The 26,128-nt window shown below is 45.9% G+C and overlaps 1 protein-coding gene across 4 annotated transcripts in view; it reads left to right on the top strand.

Moving 5' to 3' along the window:
- Nucleotides 1-26,128, top strand: part of ADGRF5 (adhesion G protein-coupled receptor F5) — a 101,866-nt gene that overhangs the window by 47,844 nt on the left and 27,894 nt on the right. For all 4 annotated transcript variants that reach the window (XM_008691823.2, XM_008691826.2, XM_008691822.2 and 1 more), the window contains exons 3-10: nt 4,143-4,197; nt 13,748-13,918; nt 15,816-15,992; nt 16,125-16,231; nt 17,491-17,549; nt 18,399-18,541; nt 22,047-22,268; nt 23,677-23,880. In XM_008691823.2, the coding sequence (XP_008690045.1) occupies nt 4,143-4,197; nt 13,748-13,918; nt 15,816-15,992; nt 16,125-16,231; nt 17,491-17,549; nt 18,399-18,541; nt 22,047-22,268; nt 23,677-23,880 (1,138 nt within the window). The remainder of the gene's footprint in view (nt 1-4,142; nt 4,198-13,747; nt 13,919-15,815; nt 15,993-16,124; nt 16,232-17,490; nt 17,550-18,398; nt 18,542-22,046; nt 22,269-23,676; nt 23,881-26,128) is intronic.

The raw sequence follows: 26,128 nt of genomic DNA, 5'->3' as shown, positions 1-26,128 counted from the left end.
ATTTTGTTTATCCATTACCCATTCATGGACACTTGGGTTGCTTTCTAGGCTATTCTGAATAATGACGCGGCTCTGAGCATGGCGCACAGAAATGTGGGGTGACGGGCTTTCAAAGTGCGATAATGTAGCTTGTCAAACATCAGTGTGCACATTAACCCGTCTGCGCACCTTATTAAGATGCAGATTTCAACTCAGGAAGTCTGGGGGGCGGCCCGGATGCGGCCTTTCCGACAGGTTGTCCTTGTTCCGGCTCCAAAGATGGCGCTTTGAGCAGCAAGGTGGTGGACCCTCAACCTCAGATTCCTGGCTGAGTCTGAAGCCCAGCTCTGGTTAGCTTTGGAAATTTCTTCAGCAAGTTTCTTCATCTCCCTGACCCTGTCTCCTCTACACATTATGAGAATAAATAGTATCACCTTCATTGGTTTGTCGTGAGGATTAGACATTCTCACACACGAACATAGGCCTCAGCACAGTGACTAGCACAGAGCAAGAGCTTCCAGATTGGGGGGTTACTTTTACTATGCTAGTGCAAATAAACCTGGATTCATACACCTTTGTGAGGATACATCCTGACAAGAGCTTTGAGGAGACAGTTAGCCAACCGGAGGCAAAGATGGTAAATTGGAGATTCCAAGAAAAAGAGGAGTGAGTGACGGGGCCTTGGTGAAGAGGAGTGAGATCTGGCGACCTCCAGGGGCCTTTGGTGACCACGTTTTTTGTCATCCTGTTCACTGGGATAATGTTTTCTACCCCAAATATGCCACTTCTCATTCCTGATGGATTGTCCACACCTACTTCAGGCCCCCTCTCCTCCCCATACACAATTATTTGAAAGTCATCACGTCCAAAAGGTGGGGCATTTCCTGGAATTGGTGACCTTGTGTCTTCCGGCTGAGACTTGGCCATAAGGAAATCCTCTTTGGTCAGAGGTGACCCTTGTCCTCAGCTACTCATCTGGGTACCTCTACATGGATAAGAAGAGGGAGGCCCCCTAGAGGTTCTGTTTTCTCGTCTGAAGTAAATACTTCATCTGGCAAGATCTATGCTCCCCTGTGAGTTCTCCTCAGCACCCAATGTTTAAGAGAAAAGGCAATTGTCAGAGTCACAAAGGTCCCTGAACTGGGGGTCACATGAGGACTCAGGAGGGCAAGGGTGGCCTCTGGTGAGCCCCAGGCTGGCTGGACACACACCACTTCCAGAAACTGTCCAAGCATTTGGTGTGCCTCAGAACATTACTTTCCATCATGTAAGACATTGAGCCTTAGAGTGAGTGAATGCCTTTTCCAACTACAAAGGAGAGGAGATGCTGGGATTCGGTGCTGGGTGGGACTCTAGCATTTGCCTTGGTGAAATCCAGGCAGCCCTTCTCAAATCTGGGAGGGCCTAGGGTATTTTCACCATCACCATCACCACCACCACCACCAAGGATCTCCTCTGAGACTTGATCGCTCTTAGTTTTTCCTCCATTTTCCCCAATGATTGCAGAGCTTAAACTAAAAAAGGAGGTTATTCTCACAAGAAGCTGTCCATCTTCACTGGACAACAGAGGCAGCAGGTGACAGAGCTGCAGGAGCAACACTTGGCAGGGATGTCCCCTGACACTTCCAGATCATCACCATCAGGATGTGGAAAATAGCTACAAAGTAGTGCTTCTCGAAAGACAGCCTCATGTTTGGAAGGCAGTTTCTGTCACCATATCCCAGCCCCACTAAATTGGGTTGGGGGAGCTGAGGGAAGGGATCCTCGTGGTCACAGATTGAAATGCTGTGTACCAGAGAAATGACTGCACCTTGATTTTTAACCTCAATTCCTCAGTCCCACTGGGGAATGGAGAAAATGAAATCGAGACCTTGGAGAGCATCCCAAAGGTGACCGCCAGTGGTCACCTTCTCCTGGGCTGAGTCCCCCAACCACAGCCCATGAAGAGTGGACAGAGAAGCCTTCCTGGTGGCTCCCCGCTCTCTGCCCCCAGGCCCCAGGGAGGATGGACGCAGGAATGCAGTGGAAGACCCTTTCCTTCTGCCTGGGCACAGAGCCAAAGCAGGCTCCAGGGGAAGCTGGACAGGAACCAGCCCTATGCATTGACTTTGCTCCTTCTCAGTTCCTGTGCATTTAAGTACGGCGAAAATAAGCCCACTACAAACGAAATAGCAACTGGGCTTCTGAAATTCCAATCGTCATGCATCATTCCTCTCTTTGTTGCTTCAAGAACGTTTATGCACTGTCAGGTACATGGATGGCCCCTCTACAGATCGCCATGGATGGGAATACTGTTGTTGGAAGGAAAGAGGGGCTAGGAGGAAGCAGCAGAGAAAGAGAAAGGTGTTGGGTAAGAGACAGTGGGTCACTGAGACAGACTGGGGTATCTCCTGATAAGATCATTAATTGCCTGTAAAGGACAATACTCTGGAACCAAGCTGGCTGAGTTTGAGTCCTGGGTCTGCCCTTACAGGCTGTGTGAGCGTAGCTAAGTCATTTGACCTCTCAGCAACTGGGCTTTCTCATCAGTGAAACGTGGATAATAGTATCTATGTCGTAGACTGTCAGGAGGATTGAATACCTAAGCACACATCAGATACGTAACAGTGCCTGGCACAGGGGTGTCGGGTACATCCCAATAATTATTATTTTGGGGGCGCTTGGAGAGCTCAGTCGGTTTCGCTTCTGCCTTCGGCTCAGGTCATGATACCAGGGTCCTGGGATCGAGTCCCGTGTCAGGCTTCCTGCTCAGGGGGGACCCTGCTTTCCCTCTCCCTCTGTCACTTCCCCGGCTCATGCTCGTGCGCACGCTCTCTCTCTCAAATAAATAAATAAAATCTTTTTAAAAAGAATTATTATTTTAATTATCATTATGATGAGAGATAACTAGAAACTACTGATAGACCCCAGACATGGTAGAATGAGCTCTGCCTCAGTGGTGTTCATAGGTATGTGGAGTTTGTGGCAAAGGACCCCCCCCCCCCACAAAGGGTACGGGTTCTCTGGCTCTTCTATTGAGTCTTGAAGGGAGTTTGCTTTGGGACGCACATCGTAGCAAGGATGAGCTGCAGAGCCCAGGTGAGGTCAAGGTGTGGTTACAAGCTGCAGATTTGGCAGTGATCCCAACAGCAAAGCCAGTCAAAGTCAGTTCTGAAACAAAGAAGCTGCATGATGCCAGGAAAAGAGCTTTATAGAGACCAAATAAACGGCAGTGTGTGGGTGAAGAGGTTCATGTGAATGGCGCCCCTAGAACAGAGTGACGTGTGGTCCCAGAATGGCACTTACCACGTCACCAAACTATTCTCAGGACTTTACATTCGTTAATTATTTGATCCTATGACAACCTCATGAGGTAGACTATTTTTATCCCTCTATTATAGATTAGTGCTGAAGCACAGAGAGGTTAAAGCACTTGCCCAACGTCACACAGCTGTTTTATAGCAGAGCTAGGATTTGAACTCAATGTCTGCAGAGTCCTTGCTCTTAACTATTCTACTGTATGATACAATTCAAGTTCATAAGGGGCTAACTCTGTGTCACATAGCTGTTCATTTAACTCTCATAAGTGTTCTATGAGGCCAGTAGTATTATTATTCCCTTTTACTGAAAAGAAAACCGAGGCTCAGAGAGCAGTTCCTCAGGGTCACATAGCTAGTACCCAGCCTTGCACCCAGGCACTCTAGAGCTAGCCCTCCCAGCCCTGCCGCAGGAAGCGACAATAGAACCACCCAGAGGAAAAAGACCAAAGGAGGAGAAAATGACTTCTAAGCATGCACAATCTAAACCGCCCTGATGTGGCGGAACGATTGGGGTGGGGACAGGCTGAGCGCTGAGGAGAGGTCGTGAGACTGGTCTGGGAGGTCACTGGAATGACTCAGTCTTAGGCAGAGAGCACAAGTTAAAAACACCATGATTTATATTTCTTGACCCGACTCAAACTGCAGGAACTCGCAGAGGCTCAGCTATGGTGATTTGGGGTTCGGCTCCTGAGTCTGAAGAGGGGTCTGTCACATTAGAGAGTACCTGCCATCTACAGGGCATGGGGTGCTCGTGGGACCCGAAGCCCTCAGCTCAGCTCTGACATTCCAGGGCCTGTGAGCAGAAAGCCAGGGAGAAAAGACATCTCTAACGCTAACTGACAGTTTCCTAAAACGTTCTTGCAGATTCTCCGTGAACGTGAACTAGAGGGGAAAGAGCCACTGAGGCAAAAACGAGCAGGTACGTACGTAACCTCTTGGCTTGGCAGTTTCTTCTAGCAAATCCGAGCAAATAACATTTGCTGTAACTTTCCAAACCCCGCAGTCCACATAATTCAGTCTCCAAGCGCATCAGGGTTCGATTTCTAGAAGTAATTACAAGGGAACTCCATTCCCTACTCTACCTAATGACATTGAATGGATCTTAGCAACACATTATAAGCTCCTCACTTCCTCCCTCACTGCTCTCCAGAGATCCTGAAGAGTCCATTCCCACCGGCTCTTCCTCAGCTCCCTACTTCTTCATGCTAACCTTTCAAAAGCACCAATCTGATTCCACTATTTCCCTGCATAAAATCTTTCACGGGCTCCCACTCGCCTGCTCGAGTCTTACCAGACGCCACGTGATCCTCCCCCTTGTTCTCCTTCTGTTTCCTTTCACATGGTCGCTGCCCCACCTGCCACCCTACTTTGTCGTCTGGGGACTCCGGCCTAAGTCTCCATTCTCACGGGCTCCTGCCGTGTACGGCTTCCCACCGATGCCCCAGACAGGGAGGGGGGCTGTTTCTCTGGGTTCCCACTGCCCTCATGACATTCCCAGAGCACAAGATTTGTCCCAATGCATTGTAATTATTTGACTTCCTGTTTGTCATCCCCAGGAGACAGGAGTTCTCTTGAGCTCTCTTCATCTCTGTAGCCTGGCATCAAGCCCGGTTTCTTAGTAAATGAGGGAACAAATGAAGAGAGCGTATGTCCCTGTCACAGCTGCCCCTCTGTGAGTGGAGGATACGTTCCGGTCGTGGAAAGTCTGCTGCCTTAGTGTCTGTACCAGCTCTGGAGAAGGTTGAACTTCTTAACATTTAGGGTTATGACTGAATCGTGTCCAGGTGTGCCACGGCTTGGTCTGTTCAGTCTTGTGGTCCACAAGAGCCAAGAAGCTGCCAAAGAGAGCGGGCTTTCCCTGAGGCCAGGACAAAGGTGTCCGTTAGAGCCTTTCAGAGCAGCAACCAGCTCCAATTTTGCCCATTGCTCGATATGACAATTTGATCGTATTTTATTAAGGTCTCGAAATCTTCATTGGAAGGTCATACCTTCATTTTTCCTTCTTTGGCCATTCTTTCTTTCCTGCTTTAGCTCTGTTTTATATCCTTAGAGACCCTTGCTTTCCCACTCCCCTCCTTCCCTGAAGCGACCTGAAGCACGCAGACTGCACTCTCTGTGCTTTTAAACAGGCATCAGGACATCGACTCCAGTCCCTGAGTCCTCTTGCAGCCTGTGACAGGAACAGAGCTGGAGATGTCCCCGTTCGGTATTCTGAAAGACTTTTCTTTTTAAAATCAGACTATTGGTGGGTGAATTCCAGCCCCGGGCTTCTGCCAGGCTCTTGCAGGGCTCAGGCTCCCAGCTTCCTCGGGGACAGTGAGTGACCATACAGTTGCAAAAGGAACGTCTTCCTGTCCTTCCGGGCCCGGCTGTTTATGACCCGTGGTGACATTGTGAGAGGTTAGCCTTTGGGGAGGAAACCACTTCCACATTTAAGGATTTGACATCCCAAACTTTTCCAGATGTGCTTTCATTAAAAGCAATCACGACGATGATAAATTACCATAAAAACCTGTTTTCCATTTATTATGCACGATCCTCTGTGCTTTTCGGCCTCTGGAGTCATTTGGGAAGTGTTAATGACTCAAGCCCTCATCGGCAGAAGATGAATTGGCTTTGGTACTTTTACAAAATCACCAAAGTAAGAAATGGCCATGGAAAGACCCAGGTGCTAGACCACACCGAGCTGGGATATGAGTTGCACCAGACAGCACTGCTTGCTCTCCAGGAAAACCATGAAAGAAAGCAACAGAAGGGTTACATCAAGCAGAGGCCTCATGGAGGTGTCTGTGTTCTGCTTGCTGTATTAGTCAAGTGAGGCGATAGGATTAAGCTTTAATTTTTAGGGTGATATCCCCTTTCACATTTATATCCATCCCCTCTTCTGGGGACTTCATGCCAGAAAGAGACAAACAAATGTTCCAAGAGAAAGAGGATTCTCAAAAGGGAGGTCCTTTTGAGGCACTGGATCAGATCTTTGGGGTTTGGGATCGAATCATCTTTAAAAGCAGTATCAACACTCACATTTATGCTCAGACCACTATGGACTTCTTCCTAAGTTACTTTGGTCAGCTGTATAGCTTCCTTGGGCTCTTGACACACACACACACACACACACACACACACATATATGTATATATATATATCATATATATATCACACGCACACACACAGACATACATATGCATACAAATGTATATACGAGTTATTACATTACAGCGTTGTTGAGGTTAAATAATATTATGTACATATTATTTAAATGTTATTGGGGTTATCTAGGAGTTTATTTGCTTTTGGGTTTTTTTTTTTTTAATTAGAAACACAGATTTATTTATTTAAAAATAATATTGCATTTGAAAGAGCCTGGAATATCCCTGGTACAGAGAAAGTCCCATATAACCACTGAAGGCAGGAGGAGGAATGCCATGAGATAGAAGTTAGTGTTTTTGGAAAACTATTTCAGAATTCTATTGGGGAAGAGACGTCTGCACAAAAACCCGGAGGCCAGATGCCAGAGGCCAGAAAAAGGGTGGATCTGCCAGTTAGAGCAGAGAGGCTTCTGGGGAGCAGAGGGAAATAAGAACGGGACAGAGTATCCAGTTATGTTCCGATTACACTAGGAGCTGGTTTCTAGAGCATCTGAAAAGCTGGCACAGAGGAGGGACTGATGGAAACCACCTGAAGTGAAAAGTAGCCAGATGGTTGTGACTGAATGAATTAGATGGAGGAGTCAGGGCTCGGGAGTCCAGCAAGGGGTTCAGCAACGTGGACCATCACTGGCCCTGGCCCTGCGAGGGAAACAGGAAAGGAGAAAGGGGAACACTTGTGAAAAATATTACAAGAAGTGGATCAAAAGGACTTGGAGACAGCTTTGACGTGAGTTGAAGGTAGCAGTGACCATGGGACACGGTGAGCGCACAGACCTGAGAGTCTGGGGGATATAGAGACCAGAGGTAGAACCCGGAGTTGGAATGGAAATCTCATCTTGGAGCTCCGCCAGTAAGCTCCAACTTTAGTCTGAAGGGTCATCTTCCTAGGGGAGTGAGAGTGGAAGTTTCTTACTAGTTTGCAGTAACACAAAAGTGCTCTCTGGGTCAGTTGGTGAAGTTCTCCATGCCAGGTTTCTGAGCTTCACTGGGAATGTTCTTGGGTCCTGGGCAGAAAAGTCCTCATGGATTCTTCTTTGGCTTCAAAAGGAATAGCGGATAACAGACACATTTTTGAGAAAGGGAGATCCGGGGTGTCCTATCCCTGTGCTGGAGGCGCTTACTTGTGAGAGAATTGGGTTGTTGGCTGCCAGTGTGGGAATCTGGGTCTTTCTGCAGACCTGGCAGCCCCAGCATGTGCTGGCCCTTTTTCATCCAGGTCCAGGAAATGGCATGCATTTTCCAGGTTGAGGGACAGATTTGGGGGGTACTGTGGCCTTAATCTTCCTTACGATAGATATGGCATTTAGTGTGCTAAGCAGGTGGGGTGGTGGCAGAGAAAGGTGACAAGGCTGAGGTGCTCTCGGCCTGGTGTCTGCGTTTGGTTGCAGGGTTGACCTTCCATGTGTGGGGAATGCTTTTTTCTTTTAATTTCTGATTAGTGTAGTGTGTCTGTTTAACCATCTCAAAGGTGAGACCTGATTGGAATAACATTAGCTTTTTTGACCTACCAGCGGACATCTGCTTGTCATATAACCATCCCATTTATCATCATTAATAGTCTTATTTCCACCTGCTGTTTCAGACTGGCTACTATATGCCAGACAATTTGCTAGGGGTCTCCATACCCACTCCTTAGCAGCAATTCTGCAAAGAAGATATTACCCCTGTTTTACAGAGGGCACAGTGTGGCTCACAGAGGTTAAATGGCCTGCCCAGGAAAGAAGGTATTCCACCCCACCTCGCTCTGGCTCCAGAGTCCGAGCTCGTGGTGCAGAGTTCTAGTTTTCAACACGTGTTCCTGGCTCTTGCCTGTGAGATTCCAGTCCATGATTATTAGAGCAGCTTTGTAGGGTAAGGCGTAAGGAGCACTGTCTTCATCTTAGTAGAAGAAGAATTTATATGGCACTGACTTCGATGACTTGGGTATACGACAAACCAGTAGAATTGAGTACTTTCTCCAGACTTTACAGCCCAGTGTTCTATGAAACATTGTACCGCCCACCCTCCCCTCCATCGGCACCTGCCAGCGAGCCCCAGCCGGGGGTTCTGGTAGTTTTCCCTTGCGTGAACAACCCTTTCTAAAACCTAAAGGGAGGACAGGATCTTCTATCTGCTGACAATGGTCCGATAGGATACAGGTGCTGCTGTCAAATTGCTACCTACTAGAATACTAAGAAACAAGCCAAACAGGGATCTTTTAATATTTACCTGTTACGGGACTAAGGGTGAGAACAGCAGAGCAAATCTTCAGTGATAAAGACGCCTTGTCCCTTTGGGTCGAGAGAAAAGTCACACCACCTCATTTCTCTTGTGCAAAGTCAGCAGGCTTCATTCTTTTGCAGGTGGGAGATTAATTTACACATAGACTTAGGCTCCAACTTCTGAGAAGCCGTAATTCCCATTAGAGTCGCCAGGCAAAAAATAGGATTGTTTGCTTAAACAGCTGTGATAAAGACCCAGAACTACTTGTCGCAGTTTGTGGCCAACTTTCCAGAAATGTGTCTTTAAGATAAGTGCTGCGGGGCGGGCAGCGATTTCTGGGAAAGGAGAGGGGAAATCCTGGTTGGTCTGTGTCTCTGGGCCTGCCGATAGGCGCCATGTGTGACATCGATGACACCTGGAATGGGGTACCTTCCACTTGGGGCATCCGTGAGTCAGAGAAGTTCAGGCAAATAACACAGAGGCCGCAGGAGCCTGAGAAAAAGCAAACACGTTCAACTCTCTGAAATCAGATGGTCTGGAGGCAGCCGAGGAGGAGCACGGAAGGGCCTCCACAGGACACGTCACACAGAGGTGGGAAAACCGTCCTCTGTTCCTCCTGAGTCCCTTGCAGCCTGGAGCAGGACCAGGAGCATAACCCTCCCCAGCTCTGAAGGCCTCCGATTTGAGAGAGGCCAGGCGGGCAGGACTTGGCATTTTTGTCCCACTCTGTGGGCCTGCCTGGGGCTGTGAGCGGAGTGTGCCTCTGGTCCCATCCACAGGCGGGTCACGCAGACACCTGAGTCTGACTTTCCTTCAAGTCAGACACTCGCCCTGCGGCCTTGCAGGCACAGGGGGCCCGGTGGCAGCTCCGAGTGTCTTGCCCGTGGGGCAGCGACCCTGGAGACGAGAAGGAACAACCCGGATCGCGAGGGACATCTTCTTGCTGTTCCTCGGACAAGCTGTGGAAATCGCTACCTCTGGGCTTTTGTGCTTATTTTCTCTTCCTGGGGGAGTAGTCCCCGAAGAGCCACACACGGCAACTCCTCATTTCATTTGCATCTTTGCTCAGAAAGGTCTTGTCTAACCATTCTACAAAAAATCCCACTCTACCCTCATCGTGCCTCTCTGCATGCTTACTACCTTGTTTTCTTTTCTCCATGCCCTTCAGAACTGCCCGGCACTGAAGTTTCAACTTACTTTTACCTCCCGCATGAGGACAAAAGATCCATGGAAGGAGAGCCTTGCCTCTTTTATTTACCCCATGTCCCCAGCACCTGGCACAGTGCCCGGGAAGCAGGCACTCAATAAACACTAAAGTTACTATGAATCAACAGATTAATAAATTAAGGCACAAATGAGTAAACCTAGCAAGACTTAATGTTAAAATCCATGAGTGCCAACGGCAAGGGGTCATGCTGTGTTCTTCCTCAGTGTGGATTTCTAAGATATTTATGATGCTGAAACAAATAGAACAAAGTTTTAGATAATTCTTCCATTTATTATGAGTAATTTTGCCTTTGACTATGCTGTTATTTTAAAATTTACTTTGAGAATTGCACACTAGCTCTAAAGACACATTTAATAATAATGCCTGATTTTTTTCCTTTTTATAGTACAAAGGTTTAGAAGGGGTTTACAAAGCGCTCACCTTCATTATCTTCTTCCATTGGAATTGTGGCAGGGAATGGTTAAAATAAAACTCCAATAAAATAAATTGGAGTCCAGAAAACATGATTTCAAACCCCAGTTTTTAAGTTTGCTGTTCATGGGGCTTTCACCCATTAAAGCTCAGTTTAATCATCTGCAAAATGGGTGTATGCATATTTTCCTCATGACCCCGGAACCTACCGTGCGGTGAATAAATGGCAGCTGCTGTTATGATTATTACTTTTATTATGAGCGCTTTGATCTATCCGGTATGACTGAGAAAGAGGTGAACACGTACGCTTGGAGACCACCTCATTGCTTACCTCTGTAGGAACCGCAGCAGGAGGCATCTAGAAAAAAAAAAAGGCAAAGCAAAAGCAAAAAAAAAAAAAAAAACCAATAAAACACACACACACACACCCCCACACACACCAGAAACAAGTTTAGGTGCTACTCTTGGCTCTCCAGGATTACCTCCTTAGTTTCCTCATTTGGATTAAAACATTAAATCCCAAACCTGCCTCATCACCAGGATCACCAGCGGGAACTGGGAAAAAAAATACAGATTTCTGGGCCTAATCCATACAGATTTTACTTTGGCTCACCTGGGTTGAGGCTCCAAATTATCCGTGTGTGGTGTACTCTCCAGGTACATAGCCATCAATCAAGTATGCGGACCACTGGAATAGATGACTCCCAGGGGCAAGCCGGTAGCCTGCTGAGTTATTACGGTGTTGTTGAGCCCGTTTTGAAGAATTGGCCATTGTCATGCAGAAGACATTCCTTCTCTAGTGGAGGCCCCCATCCTTACCAGTCTCTAGGGAGAAGTGTCGCTTAGGTGGAAGGTTATTCTGAAATTCCTTTAGAAGTTGAAGAACATAAAAGGTAGACGAGGGGAAGAGGTCCTTGGAGGCTGGTACCTTCATTACAGTTGCACAAATCCCCTAGAAGAGAATTTGCTAAAGTCACAGGAACTTTCCTCTTAGTATGTTAAGCTTTTGGCTCAGCTCCTTGTAAGTTCTCACCAGAAGGACCGCCTTGGTTTCAGTGGGGAATGAAGACATCGGTGAATCACCATGTGCTTTCCAGGCACACGTTGGTTCTGCAATTATGTCTGAAAAGAATGCAGAGAGGTGGGCTCAGGGACGAGCAGTAGGATCGGTGCTCGGGTGGGCGCTGATGCCTTGCTGGGCTCAGACCCTGGGAGCAACCACACAGACGACAAAGGGGGGGATGTAGGATTGTTATTGACTTCACTCTTCCAAAAAGCCCTACCGTCTAGGATATCCTGTTTACATTCATGGGAAGAGATAGACTGCCTATGGCAAAGAGAATCTTGGAGCTAAATCCGCTAGAGGGCATAAACATTGCTGCATTACTTTTCAGGAAAAAGAAACGTGCTCCAAGGCAGACCTTGTAAATATCATGCAGCCGCCCTCTTCGCAAACATTCCCAGCAGGCAACATCCCGTGTCTAGAGCTAGAATCACATAAATTAAGATGAACAGTTCTTCCAGGAAGCTTGTTTTTATCACAGAACCATTGGAGAATCAGAAAGAAAACAGGAAAATTGAGGCATCGCCACGGTATCACGACAGACTGTGCTTCTGCATTGGGTTTTGAAAGTCACCTTGTTCTACTTGTAATTACTTTTTTATAAGTAGGGAGTATACTTTGAGATATATTCTTAATTTTAAGAAAATTGGCAGACTTTTTTTTCACAGTTTGAGTTCATTTCAGCAAGTTGAATGATGCATATCAAGATGAAATAATTCTCAGAAAGATTGATGAATAAAAGCAACTTCTAAGGCAGAGTTTATCACTATAAGTAAACATATTACAGATTTCTACAACAAAAATTTATTCATTGGCGTTTCCCATTACGAACTTCCTCTATTTTAGTGCTTCTCATCAATATTCCGTGGGAAATTTTAAACAAATCTGCCAATCTTATGGAAAAATTCTTTGCCCTTTTAGAAAACAGATCTAGAACTTTAATTTACGGCAAAATATACATCATACTTCCAGATTTGACTTAAATTTTACAGTAATAGTTTTGCAAGTATTCACTGACCTTTGCCTTATTTGACTGACAAGATAGAATAAGCCACAGCTTGTCTTCTCAATTCATCCGTGTAAAAAATTCTCCTAATCTTTGAAGGTTCATCCTGAGCTATGCAACTAGCCCTTGGCTTATGCTCCTGTTATGTGTTTCAGCCAAAAATGAGCCAGAGATTCTGGCAGGGACAGAGCGGTGAATGTGTGGCTCTCTCAAGAGGGTCACAGTTTTAACCAGAACTGATTGGGCATATATTTATTATGTGGTGAGCTCCATGCCAGGTGGAGTAAAGCCATGAGAACTGAAGGAAATAGTTCCTGCCCTTGAGAAGCTTACAACTAGTGAACCAGACATGATGTCATAGAGGAAACTATGAAAGAACATTCTGGTATGTATATTGTCTGGTTTGCCTGTGGTGGGTATGTGTTGGACATCAAAAGACTCTAGGACGCCAGACAGTCAATCAGCCTGGAGACAATTTGGAAAGGCAATGAAGAGCTGGAGATACCTTTTATTTTAGATTCTAACTTGTGAATTTTGCTTTCATTGAGTACCTGTCATATCTCTGGATGCCAGAGATATACAGTAAGAACTAAGAGCCCATCTTGTGTGCAAAGGGAATTAACTGGATGACTTTTCCCGGAGGTCTTCAAGCCATGGATAGGTCAGGTCTCAAAATACACGCATGTCAAGTGAATGGTGTTGGAAACACGCTGACTCATTCCTCTGAGTCAGGACCATGGCTTTATTGTCTCAACTGTTGCCAAGGTCCCCTTCCTAGGTCTCCCTGCTTCTATTCTTGCCCCTTCCGGTCCAGTTTCAACACAGCAATCTTTGACCTTGGATACCAAAGAGGGTGAGAGAATGGAGAGGAAGGACAAGTCCTGAACTTAGCCTATGACTCTTTCAAATGGCCAGAGACCACTACACTGAGACCAGACAATAGGTTGCCTTCCTCCTTTCAATGGTAAAGTCGTGGGGCATCTGGGTGGTGCAGTTGGTTAAGCATCCAACTCTTGGTCTCGGCTCAGGTGCTGAGATCAGGGTCCTGAGATCAGGGTCTTGAAATCAAGCCCTGCATCGGGCTCTGCACTCAGCTCAGAGTCTGCTTAAGATTTTCCCTTTGTCCACCCCCCGACTCTCTCTCTTAAATAAATAAATAAATCTTTAATAAATAAATACATAAATAAATAAATGGTGAAGTCATAGAGAGAGGGACACCATGTAGGGGACATTTGGTGCTGTAAATTGACAAACTTCTTTTTCTCTTAAAAGGTTCATAGAAATCCCTCAAGGCTGACATGTCCAGCATCCACATAGTCGCATTATTGCTTTTAAATGTTGAACTGTCCACCATTGTCCCCCTCTGCCACCCGCGGTGAGTTCTCACAGCTTCCTGTGCTTTCCTTTCAGTCGCCTCGAGCAGCCCAGGCCCGGAAGAGTACACCGTTGATGTGGAGATCAGTTTTGAAAATGCCTCCTCCTTGGAGCCTATCAAAGCTTACTTGCACAGCCTCAGTTTCCCAATTCAAGGGAACAGCACTGACCAAGCCACCAACATTTTAAGCATTGAGGTGACAACAGGTGAGTCAAAGACCCATTGCTTCAGAATGGAGGGCTGAGCATATCAGGAGAAAGGCTGTGTGCACCCCTTACTATTAGAGCAGATTGTGCTTGGTAAGCAAGTGAGATGACCCAGAAAGGCCTGAGGCATGATTTTATGACTTCACAGCCTTCCAGAATGCAGCCCCTATTGGCAAACTCTACAGCCAGTTTCCTTATTTCAAATGGTGGCCAGATGTTTGCTTGGTGGTTTGTGTATCAATTGTCACAAAATATGTCCCAAGATACTGCCAGGTCCCTCGTGACAAACTACTGGGACCCATTCCTCTGGGTAACCAGTAGGTACATCAAAGAATGGTTCAGGTATTAATAAGTGGCGAGTTCCTGTCATTCTGGCATCATAGGTCAGGAAATAGAAACCAGATACGTGTCTGCATTGGAAGCTAGACATAATATAGAAACCCCCAGGCTATGGGATTGGACATTCTGGTCACTGCCTCCCTTTTGAGGTTATGCTAGGTGTCCTACTTCTCAGGCACCCTCACCTGGGAAGCTATGATAGGGGACCCCTTGGTCCTAAACAAAGTTACTGTCTTGCAAGCACTAACAGATGTTGCATTTTATGATTCTAAAATGGAGGCAAACATATAATTCTTGTTTTTCAAATATTTTTTTGAATTCTCATATTTCAAATAGGCCATCATTATCATCTAGGCCTTCCAATTTTTATTCTTAATATATGCTAGTGGAACCTGAAATGGTTGCTTCATAGCTCCCTTTGGGTGCCCCTTCCCGCCAATGCTGAAGCACAGAACTGCATTAATGTTCACGGATTCACAAGAGCTTGGGGGGCCCTCCTGTTTCAGGAACGATGATTTGACGGCTTTCTGTTGGGTAGTCACTCTGTGAGCCTTTGCCTAGGAGCTGATTCCTAGAATAGACAGCACCCAGTGATTTGACTTTGATTGAATTTTAGAAATAAATTCAAAGTACTCTGTTTCCGGAGCATTTTCCAATGTCCCCAATGGGATTAGAAGCTGTTTTGGTTGTTCACATTTGACTAGAAATGTAAAAGGCACAATCGTTTTTGTACTCTGTGTGTATCTATTGCTGCTTAACAAATTACCCCAAAACTTAGCATCTTCAAACAGCAAACATTTATTGTCTCATATAGTTTCTGTGGGCCTGAAATTCAGGAGGAGCTTATCTGGATGGCTCTGGCTCGGGTTGTATGAGGTTGTAGTCAAGCTGTGAGCGAGAGTGGCAATCCTCTGAAGGCTCGACTGGAGCTGGTGAATCCACTCTGAAGCCCACTCATGTGGTTGTTGGCAGGACTCAGCTCCTTCGTAGCTGTTGGCTGGAGACTTTTGTTCCTCACCATGTCAGCCTCTCCATGACACATCCTCATGCAGTGGCAGCTGGCTACCCCCATCGCAAATGATGAGAGAAAGAGGGGAGAGAGAGAGAGAGAGAGATCACAGAGGAGAGCCACCATGTCTTTTATATCCTAATCTCAGAGATGATATATCATCACTTCACCCTATTCTGTTGCTCACACAGACCAAGACTAGTACAGTATGAGAGGGAGTTACAGAAGGGTGTCAATACTCAAAAACAGGGGTGGACAGGGACCATCCTGGAAACTGGCTACCATACACTTCATGTCCAGGAATCTGCTCATCACGTTATCATTGTAGGCATCCCCTAAGACAGTCAAAGCCATCATCCTTTAGGTGGCCATGCCTGATAGCATGGTGATGCAGCTTGGGAATCACGTGACTCTCATGTAATACTGTTGAACCTCCCAGATGGCACTATGGAGTCAAGTCAGGATCTTCTGCAAGTATAAATACTTACAGTCTAGAAATGTAAGGGTGGTGACCACCTTCTCTCTTCTCGCTGTTCCGGTTAATGCTAGTCTGCAGACCTACTGGAAATGAAATCTGGTGCTCCTGTGAGACAGGCTACAGGTGGCCTCAGGACAGGTGCCTCCAAAATCTCACTTGTCAAGAGCATGCCAGCGCCCCCACAGGGCATCGCTGCGGTTGCCTTAAAGGACTACCTCCCAAGGGACCTTTCTGCCAGCTCCAGGGAGGTACGTACCTGTTCGTGAAACATTTCCTTGTTGAGTGGCTATTTGATATCAACTCCCAAATGTTTCTGTGTCCTCTGTGTGTTCACGTGCTAACATGAGATTTTAAAATATTGCCTTGCGTTTCTTCAACAGATGTCACGCTAAGAATGTCAGTCAGACTCAATGTGGGCTTTCAAGAAGACCTCAGGAACACTTCCTCCGCTCTCTACAGGTCCTACAAGACTGACTTGGAAACAGCGGTAGGTTTTGGCCCCGGGAACTTCTTAACCAACGAGTTCTTTGGGCTGAACTGAATCTGTTGCGTTTACAGTGGATATTTCGCTTGGATCTGTCAGAATTTATGAATGTGGACATCAAAATTATTCCTATACCCCTGGGATGATGAATAAGGGAGTGCTCGAATCAAGTACCGTTCAGGGGATGATTTGACATCAGCTTGGCCTATGGGTGGGACTTCTTCCCAGAGTAGAATTGATTTAGAGAAGATCTGGTGGCATCAACTCACTGAATCCTATTCAGAGGGCCAAGAGCCTGGTCTAGAAGTGCCTGATGGTGCTTTTCTATTTGTCTTCACACACCGCCTGGATGAAGCCCATATCATGTTTAGGGCACATCAGCCCAGGGCTGGTCCTGAGGGTTTCAAACCATCCTATATAAGAGGTACCGAGGCAGTCTCGCTTACGACAGATTTAAATTTAATCATATAAAAATAGAGACTCTTCCCTGAGCGTTAACTGTGTGCCAGACACTATGCTAAGTGCTTTATATTGGATTAATTCATCTGAGCCTAAAGGCTTTGCTTGAGTTAACTTGTTTGGAGTAGAGCTTTCCAATTGGTGTGCTACAGATTATTACAGGTGGCCTGAGAGAATGGTTTCCCTAGTTCTCTGGGCAGCCACGGCCCTGCCTCAGGCCAGGAGCGCCTCCGCTTACCCTTCTACACCGCAGAAATTATTTCCATTTTCCATGGGCGCCATGCTGAAATGCCGAAGAGCTCTTGGACATCTGACTTGTCTATCTGGCGTGTAATGGTTCTGTACAGCCTGGGAAGCTTCCTCACACACACACCGCACACTCAATTGTATTCCTCGCAGGAAAGAGAGAGTGGCTTATTAATCTTCGGATCCCACCCATCCGCGTACTTGGCATGGCACTCTGCACGCACGGTGCTTAGCGTGTAACATCTAATGTGATTTGAATCCAAATGAATCTCCTGTGGGTTGGTTTGCAGAGAAACCTCCCCATTTTCTTTGCTAGGCATTTCCCTGAGTATAATTTTTTGCACGTTTAATCCGGTGTTTGCTTCTCAGAGAACCCAGCCTGACATAGGTAGATGGGAATTACTTCTTCAAAAATCTGTCTGTGCCAGCACTAAGAAAATAGATAGGAGAAAGATCTCGCTGGGGTGATAAAGAATATGAGCTTTTTACTCTGCTTTAAATCTTTTGACTTCTGTCTCACTGGACCTTGACACGATGACACTTGTCTTGTTTTCCAGTTCTGGAAAGGTTACAGTATTTTACCAGGCTTCAAATTGGTGACTGTGACAGGATTCAGGTAAGAAGCTATAATTGGGTCATTTCTACCCAGTGGCAGAGACCAACACGTTAGTGAAGAAGAAAAAGCCCATTGGGGGGCATCATGTGGGGCTTTCAACTAGAGCAGTTTGGTGGAGGTGAAGACAATGCTGGGTTGCTGGGGCTTAGAGAGGGAGGCGATGCTGAGAACAGAGAGTTGCTCCTTACAGATGTACCTATCTAGATGGAAGGTGAGCGAAAGCCTTGTGTTTATTCTATGCGTGCAAGAACTTTGCAAACAGATATGGGATAAGTTTGCAGTCTAGCGAGTTCTGAGATATAAAAATGAAATAATGTCTTGCGCGATGCCTTTATTCAAGAGAAGTCGTCCACCAGCCACAAGCATACAGTTGCACGCTGCTATGTGAGTGGCTCCCCCTGGAGTTGGGCACCGTGGCAGCCCTGAGACGGTTAGCTCGGGGTTTCAAAAAGTTAGTTGCCAATTTTAAAAATAAGGAATATTCAGGAACAGTCAGGATTTTGCCTTCACTGGACATTCAACGTATCTGGTACCCTGGGCCTGCATGGCTGTGTGACAAATCTCTGCGTTGTGCCTGCCACCCTACGACCAGCTTCTGTGATTCACTCCACTCACTCTTGTCTGGCTGTTTTGTTCATTTATGTTGCCTGTCTGCAGACATTTGAGGGTGTGAGCCTTGCCTCAGGCTTCCGACTAGAGCTTAATAACAGGTTGATTTGAGTGAACCACTGAAGGTAAAAGTACCCAGGCTGTTCCTGCCATTTTGTTTCTCCCATGCAAATAAACCATAAGGATCTAGACTCTTCCAGGTCAGTTACTGCCTTACTGAACTGAGTGATCTCCATCCAGGCCCGGAAGTGTGGTTGTGACATATGAGGTCAGGACTACAACACCATCCCCCGAATTAATGCATAAAGCAAACGAGCAAGTAATGCAGAACCTTAATCAGACCTACAAAATGGACTACGGCTCCTTTCAAGCGGTTACCAGCAGTAAGTAGGACATCTCCACATTTTTCCTATACATGGACTTTACTTAGATATAGTAATGGTATTTATCTTTATGCTTAAAACTAGGAAATTGCATTACCATGTCCTCCACGGACAGAGACTGTGTGGTTCCGGGCACAGTGGCTTATGTGCCCGCCCCTCCCCATCTGAGGAGCCAGTGCAGAGCCTTCCAACCAGGCCAATGTCACTGCAGTTGCGGGGGGAGGGGCGGGGGGTTGCAGGAGAGAGAGACTTTATAAGAGGCTCACAGAAGCATCTGGGTTTATGGATTTTTTTTTTTTTTTAAATTAGAAGGCCCCAAACATCCAAACACTAACATCGTGGTGGGGGTTGGGATATTCATGAGATGCACTGATATTAAATAACTGATACTGTTATTTTAGGGCAGGAGTTCTCTAAGTGTGCCCCCCAGACCAACAGCATCAGCACCACCTGGAAACTTGTTAGAAATACAGATTCTTGGGGCGCTTGGGTGGCACAGTCGTTAAGCGTCTGCCTTTGGCTCAGGGTGTGATCCTGGCATTCTGGGATCGAGCCCCACGTCAGGCTCCTCCACTGGGAGCCTGCTTCTTCCTCTCCTGTTCCCCCTGCTTGTGTTCCCTCTCTTGCTGGCTGTCTCCCTCTCTCTGTTGAATGAATAAATAAAATCTTAAAAAAAAAAAAAAAAGAAAGAAATACAGATTCTTAGGGCCACCCCAGACCAACCAGGGCTATCTGTGTTTCAACAAGTCCTCCAGGTGATTCTGATGCATGGAAAAGTTTGAGAACCCCTGCTTGGGATCCCATAGAGCAGTGATAAAATCCTGGGGTGTTAGATGTTCTCCCCCATTTTACCAATGGGCACAGAGCTGTGTTCTGTTGTGGGATGAGATGGGTGGACATATTGTTACTTGGGAAATAGGAGAGCCGGCTGCGCGGAGACTTGGCGGGTAAGAATTTGCTGGCGGATGTTCTCGCTAACGCGGGTCCGGGCCCCAGGTGGTTCCTCTTTGGAGCAACACTGTCCCCCAGCAGGGAGGGCTCTGAAAGGACTGTCGCAGGCACACCTGGGAGAGAGGGCGCCCTTCTCAGGGGTTAAGCCATCCACACAATAGGTTTGTAAGTTTTGTCTTCACGTTCTCTGGTAGTGTTAGACACCAGATCATTTTTAAAAACAAAATGTTGAAAGATACATACATAATCGTAAGAAGGTGCTAAAACATAAACAAGAGAAAAGGCACAATAAAAAGTCAGAATACACAGACATCAACAACAGAGGTGAAAACAGGAACATTAAAGGACGTGCCTCCCATGGAAGGCGCCCAGTAATGCCACCCCTCTTGACCCTACCCCACCCCCACCCAACACATGCTTACCCCCCAAGATTCCTTATGCTTATGGTTCTGAAGGGGGGGCATGGAAGAACATCAGGCTCTAGTCTAGGTAAGCTTCGGTTATGATTACCCCTCCCCCCAAATTTCAATCGTGTTGAGGACAGTCAACCTTACGAAGGAGTCAGTATCCGGCGGTGTTACTGATCAGCGGCTGACCGTCGGTCCAGATACATGGTGCTGACAGCATGGTTCCCAAAAGCGCTTTGGAGTTTGTGGCTTATTCTTCCAAAGAGCAATGAAGTCATTGTGAACGGCGCTCAACACCATTTCTACAGAGTGTCTGCATCCGTCTCTGTCCTCCTTGGCAGACCAGAACGATTCTGTGATATGCATAGCCTCCGAACGATAAACAGGAACACAGGTCATGTGCATTTCGCAGGAGAGCTCCCCCGTCATCCTGCCCTCCACAGCGTTGTTGCTATTTACCTAGAGTATAACTGTCCAAAAGGTCAAGAGACTGGGTTTTGTTCTGCTTTAATTATAATTATATTTGGGGACAGCGGAGAGGAAGAGAACAAGAAAGAAAAAAAAGCTGAACGAACGAGTTGGTATCAGAAAGTGATTTGAAATCTTTACGAAATACCAAGGGCACAGGGCAACCCATGTTCAGAATATTTCCATTTATTTGGTCGTATATTAATCCTCAAAATAATTAATGTTTGATTAATTAGCAGAGGCACTTAACCAGAATGCCCCTTTCTTTAATCACTGCCCATAAATTCATGGTCAATGCCATAGAACCACATGATATCAGCAGTCTTACTAATCATTATTGCTAGCGGTAGTGATGATGAAAAGAGACACATTGTTATTGTATCTTTTCTGTGTTAAGCCCCGCATGTTACACAAATGATGTCCTCACATATCCTGTGAGATGGGTACTGTTATCTCCACTTTACAGGGGAGGAACTAGAAGCAGAGGGAGGGTAAATAATTTGCTCAAGAACACATAGTAACATAAGTTTGTATGACTTTTGAGTCAGCTTGGTACATTAAATAGTCCTAGAAGGCCTAGTTTCTTAACAGTTGGGTGTGATATTTTAAAATCTTGTTTTATTCAGGAGCCTAAAAAAAGTAATAAGAAATATTTAGATCCCTTTCTATTTTGACTAGAACATCGTAGCTCCCAAAATTAATTTTATGGTGCTGTGCTCCCGTGATGACAATATGGAGAGGGTCTGGCCTGAGCATGGAGCCCATGCAAAACAGCCCTCAGAGAGCGTCCTTACCCAGCATCTGATTTCCTCAACACGTGCAATTCCTGAGGATGTAGAATAAGGAACATGGCCTAAAGGGAAAAAATCGCATGTTGTGTAAGCAAAGGACAACCATAAACACACACACACACACACACACACATAACGAATGTTGTGTTCTACTTCTATCTGTGAAATGACTAAATGGCATGGTGCTCCAGATTTGTACTATGAAAACAATAATGACTACTATATCCCCAAATCACCTTCCTATAGCTCTTATGACTCCTGTTTTCCAGACAATGAGCTGAGTCTCAGAGAGGCTAAGTAAATTCCCTAGGGCCACACAGCTATGTATGGCACAGAACCAGGATTCAATTCTGGACCTGTGTGTTTATAAAGTGCTTCTTCTTAAGGGCCTATGGGTATGAAGTCTTTAAAAAAATTCTTAATTCATAACAGACTTTCTTACATGAAATTATTTTTTCCCATTTATAATTCATCAAAGATGTACAACAGAGCTTTCAGAGGTATAAGATACCTGCTATTGGCAAAAGGCGGTTGATACTGAGTCAGTAGCAAAGAAACTTGAGGTTTAAAAGAGCTGGTGTGGCTTTTGTATAAGCAAGTGAGCATTTTCTACCAGACGATGTGAAATATTGAAAATAGCTTTGGAATCTCCATTGCACCAATGAGGCCAACAAAGTGCATAGACTCCAACCTGGAAGCTTTATCCCTGGTATCTGGCAGGTGGCAACTCTTTGGGCCTCAGACACCAGCTGTCCGGGGGTGGAATGAAGAGGACACCCTGCCTCCTTCTAGAAGCACCACAACGCCATGTAGGGGTGGTGTCCGGTGGGTAGTATGAATTCCATTTGTTTGCTTTGGGATCTTAATACTTTTTCTTTGGGCGTCCAGATGAAACGAAGTTCACCATCATCCCAGAAATCATTTTTGAAGGGGACACGGTGCATATGGTGTGTGAAAACGAAGTTTTGTCCTCTAACGTGTCCTGGCACCACGTTGAAAGGCGCTCTGACATCCAGAACAGCAGCAGATTCTCGGTTTACACCACCGTGCTCAACAACATGACCTCAGTATCGCGCCTCACAATTTACAACATCACTCAGGGCGAGGCAGGTGGGTTTCCGTCCAAGAACAGGTGCGGGGAAAGGAGCAAAGAGCTCATAAAAAAGCAAGCCAGGGAATGAACTTGTACATACATATGTTAGATAGACCTAGACCTAGATCTACAGTGTTTTCCTCTTTGAAAAGAAGTCACCACTGGGGCGCCTGGGTGGCACAGCGGTTGGGCGTCTGCCTTCGGCTCAGGGCGTGATCTCAGGGTTCTGGGATCGAGCCCCACATCAGGCTCCTCTGCTATGAGCCTGCTTCTTCCTCTCCCACTCCCCCTGCTTGTGTTCCCTCTCTCGCTGGCTGTCTCTCTCTGTCACATAAATAAATAAAATCTTAAAAAAAAAAAAAAAAAAAAGAAAAGAAGTCACCAGGCTCAATGTTTCAAAATTAAAAATGAATCCCATGGCATACGAGTAAGCAAATATATCCTTGGAGACAAAAACAGATTCCCACATTTACCAAGGGCTTATGAGTTGGAAAGTGAGACAAAAATCCGGCTTTTGTTTTTAATCTTTAAAAATTCTTAAACAGCTCTGTTGAGGTGGAATCGAATATGCCAAGCTGTACATATTGAAAAGTGCAGTTTAATGAGTTTTGACCCATGTGTACGCCGGTGAGACTATCTCCCTCCTCAGGAGAGTGAATGTAACCATCACCCTCTGCGCGGTTTGCTTGGATTCCGTTGTAATCTCTCCCACCTCCCACGCTCCTTCCCCAACAACCGCAGAAGCAGAAGTGGATACTCTAGAATTGAATAACCCCATTGTAACCCAGATGCCAGCAGGAGCATCTCTTTTTCCCCGACTGAGAAGTTGGTCCTGCTACATCTTTGTTGATTCTGATTTTGCCGCAGTTAAATAGAATGCCCAAATCATCCATGACCTTCTAATTCTCCAAGGCTTTCCAATTTTTCCTTTCTACCTCTTCCATCCCCGCACCTTTTTTTCTTATTAGCAAAGACTGAGATCTCTGCTCCTTCCTTAGACCCTCTCTGTACTCATTAACTTGTGACATCAGAAATGATCTGCTCTGACCTTCTGTATTTCTTGAATGTTTCTTTAGGGTTGTTTAGAGCAAGTCTTGGATGCTTTTGAAAAGGATGCTTCGGGAAGTACTGTCAGAACACATGAGATGAGGCTATCAATCTTCTAAGGAATCCCATATACGTAATAATAAAAAATGCTTTTGTAGACGACTGGATGGCTCAGTCTGTTGAGCATCTAACTCTTGGCTTTGGCTCAGGGTCTTGCGATAGAGCGCCACATCAGGCTCCCCGATCAGCGAGGAGTCGGCTGGGATTTTCTGTTTCCCTCTCCCTCTGCCCAAGCCCCCCACCCCCACCCCCCACTTGCTTCCACTCTCTCTCAATAAATAAATAAATCATTAAAAAAAATTTGTGTATTCTATGCAGGTGAATATATTTGCAAGCTGACATTAGATATTTTTGAATATGAGTACAGAAAAAAAATAGATGTCATGCCCATCCGAATCTCGGCACCTGAAGAAATGAAGGTGACGTGCGACAACAATCCCGTATCTTTGAACTGCTGCAGTGAGATTAATGTTAATTGGAGCGCAATAGAATGGAAGCAGGAGGGGAAAATAAACATTCCAGGTAAGAATGTTGGGTGATGCCCTTTTGCATATATGTTTTTGCCTCTTGGCCACGTAAAAAAGGGAGATGCGCTGGGTGAGAGAGGAAATGTCAGACGGCTTCCCCCCCCCCAAACTTCAGACTATAAAAACGTAACTAGGCTTGATGCCAGCTCCAGCTTAGCCATTCTAGAACAACATTCCAAAAATATATGCATATGAATGTCATGCTTGGGTTGTAGACAAGATCCTGGCTGAGAAGACCTGATGACTTAGGTCCACAGTATCTCCTGCCTATAGAAGAGCTGCCCCCCCCCCCACCTTCCTTCTCTCATCATCTTCAGCAAAGAGCTAAGGATGAGGTCCTGGTCTTTGCCATGGAAGTCTGACTCAGAACTTCTCTTTCTGGGTCTGTTCTCTTGGTGTCTGTCCTTCTCATGTCTCTACCTCTGTCCCACATCCTTCTGTATCACCTAATTCTGTGTCTTTATTGTGTGTGTGTGTGTGTGTGTGTGTGTGTGTGTGTGTGTGTGTTAATGTCCCTGTGTAGACCCGTTGGTCTCTCAATTGTTCACTGTCAATTTCTCATCCTGCTTGGCTTCCTTTTAGATCTGAGATATTACTGGAAGTTCTCCACCCTCCCGTTTATACTGATGAATGATAATAATAAATTAAAAGAGCAATACTGACTCTGTTTTGTATAACAGTTTATGATTAACCAATGTTTTAAAAATATATGATCACTTTTGAGCACATTTAACCCTGATCACAAGTTTGAAGCAGGCATTTTTTTGCCTCCAATTTGCAAATAAGGAAATTGAGGTCTACACTGACTTATCTAAGTTGTCACAAAAGGAAAAGAAAGATAAAGACAGACTTACCTCAGGTCTGATTTCACAAGACCAGTGTTTGCCTTGGCAAAACTCTTTTAGCCATGCCTGAGGAGCCAGGGCTGGTGGGATGGTCTGGCAGAGTTTGTTCTGAAGAGGAAGACTTTTTGTCTAGAAATTTCACAGAACAAGATCCAATCCTTCCCTTAAGAAATGACAGCTTTACGTGTTCACCTTTACACAAAAAAACCATTAAAGTAAAATGTGGCTTTACCCGTGAAATACATCAGTGCGGTAAGGCTTCATGGTACAAAGTCTTGGCTATCAGGCTATATTAAGTTACAAAAAAATAAATAAAATAATGATTAGTTTACGTGCAACTTTTCCCGAGCCCATCTGTTTGCAAAGCAATTTCACCTGCTGCATCTGTATTTTGTTTTAAAAACTCCAAAGAATGGGAAAGGCATCTGGTCACTGTTGAAAATGTTGACACATGATACATTTAGTCACTTCCCTGATTTTCCAGGAAGAGGAGGTGAAGGCACCCTGGAGGAGCTGCCAGATGGGAGAAAGACCTTGCAAAGTTCCCTTGGTACTGACTTAATACACTTTGAGCTCCGAGAGGTGAAAACCTCGCCCTCTGGCAGAGGAACAAGGAAGTCTGCAGTACAGATGCTCAGAGACCTCTCTGTGGCCACCGCTGTTTCAGACCTTCCTGGTGCCCAGTGCGGGTGGCCCGGTTACAGAACAATGGATTTCCTGCCGCAGGGCTGGCCGCCTGGGGATCTGCACTCTCTGTTCCTTCTCTGATGAACTTAGCCTCTGCCCTCTCGGCACCTAGCCTTCCTCCTCCCCTCGCAGCCCCTGCTCTGAAGCTCACTCTCTCTCTCTCTCTCTCTCTAAATTCCACGGGTTCTTTAGCACCCATTGTTTCAGGTCAGTAGGAGACAATCTAGCAAAATAATTCACTCCAAAGCATGAGAAACCGAATGGAGCGCCTCATCTCAGACACAGATGCATTTCATTTTCAAAACACAAGGGATAAGACAGAAAGAAGGTAACCAACAGGGGCAGAATTTCCAGCGTGAAGAGGGTGGTCTTTTCCGAATGGGGAGGGGGCAGTGCTTCCTGGAGTTTTTCAACTCATCGGGCAGCAGCTAATATTATAAATGGTAATGGCACAAAGTCATAGTATCGGTAATAGTAAGAGTAGAGGCGGTAATGTTCGTGCAGCACGTAGCCGGCCCGGTATAGTACTAGCTAGCTTGACAGACTGCGGGAAATGAACACAACAGACTTTGTAGTCTCACTGTAGCTGTCATGCGGTGTGATGATAAAAACTAACGGAGCCTTAATTCCCTCCTTGCCCACAAGTTAGAGCACTTCCCAAATGAGGTCATTCACTTCTTCGTGGCCCCGCCTACCGTACTCCCGAGGCCC

The sequence above is a fragment of the Ursus maritimus genome, unplaced genomic scaffold (genome assembly GCF_017311325.1).
Source record: "Ursus maritimus isolate PB19 unplaced genomic scaffold, ASM1731132v1 scaffold_29, whole genome shotgun sequence".
In the NCBI taxonomy this organism is placed as follows: domain Eukaryota; kingdom Metazoa; phylum Chordata; class Mammalia; order Carnivora; family Ursidae; genus Ursus; species Ursus maritimus.
This window is presented reverse-complemented; position numbering and strand designations above follow the sequence as displayed.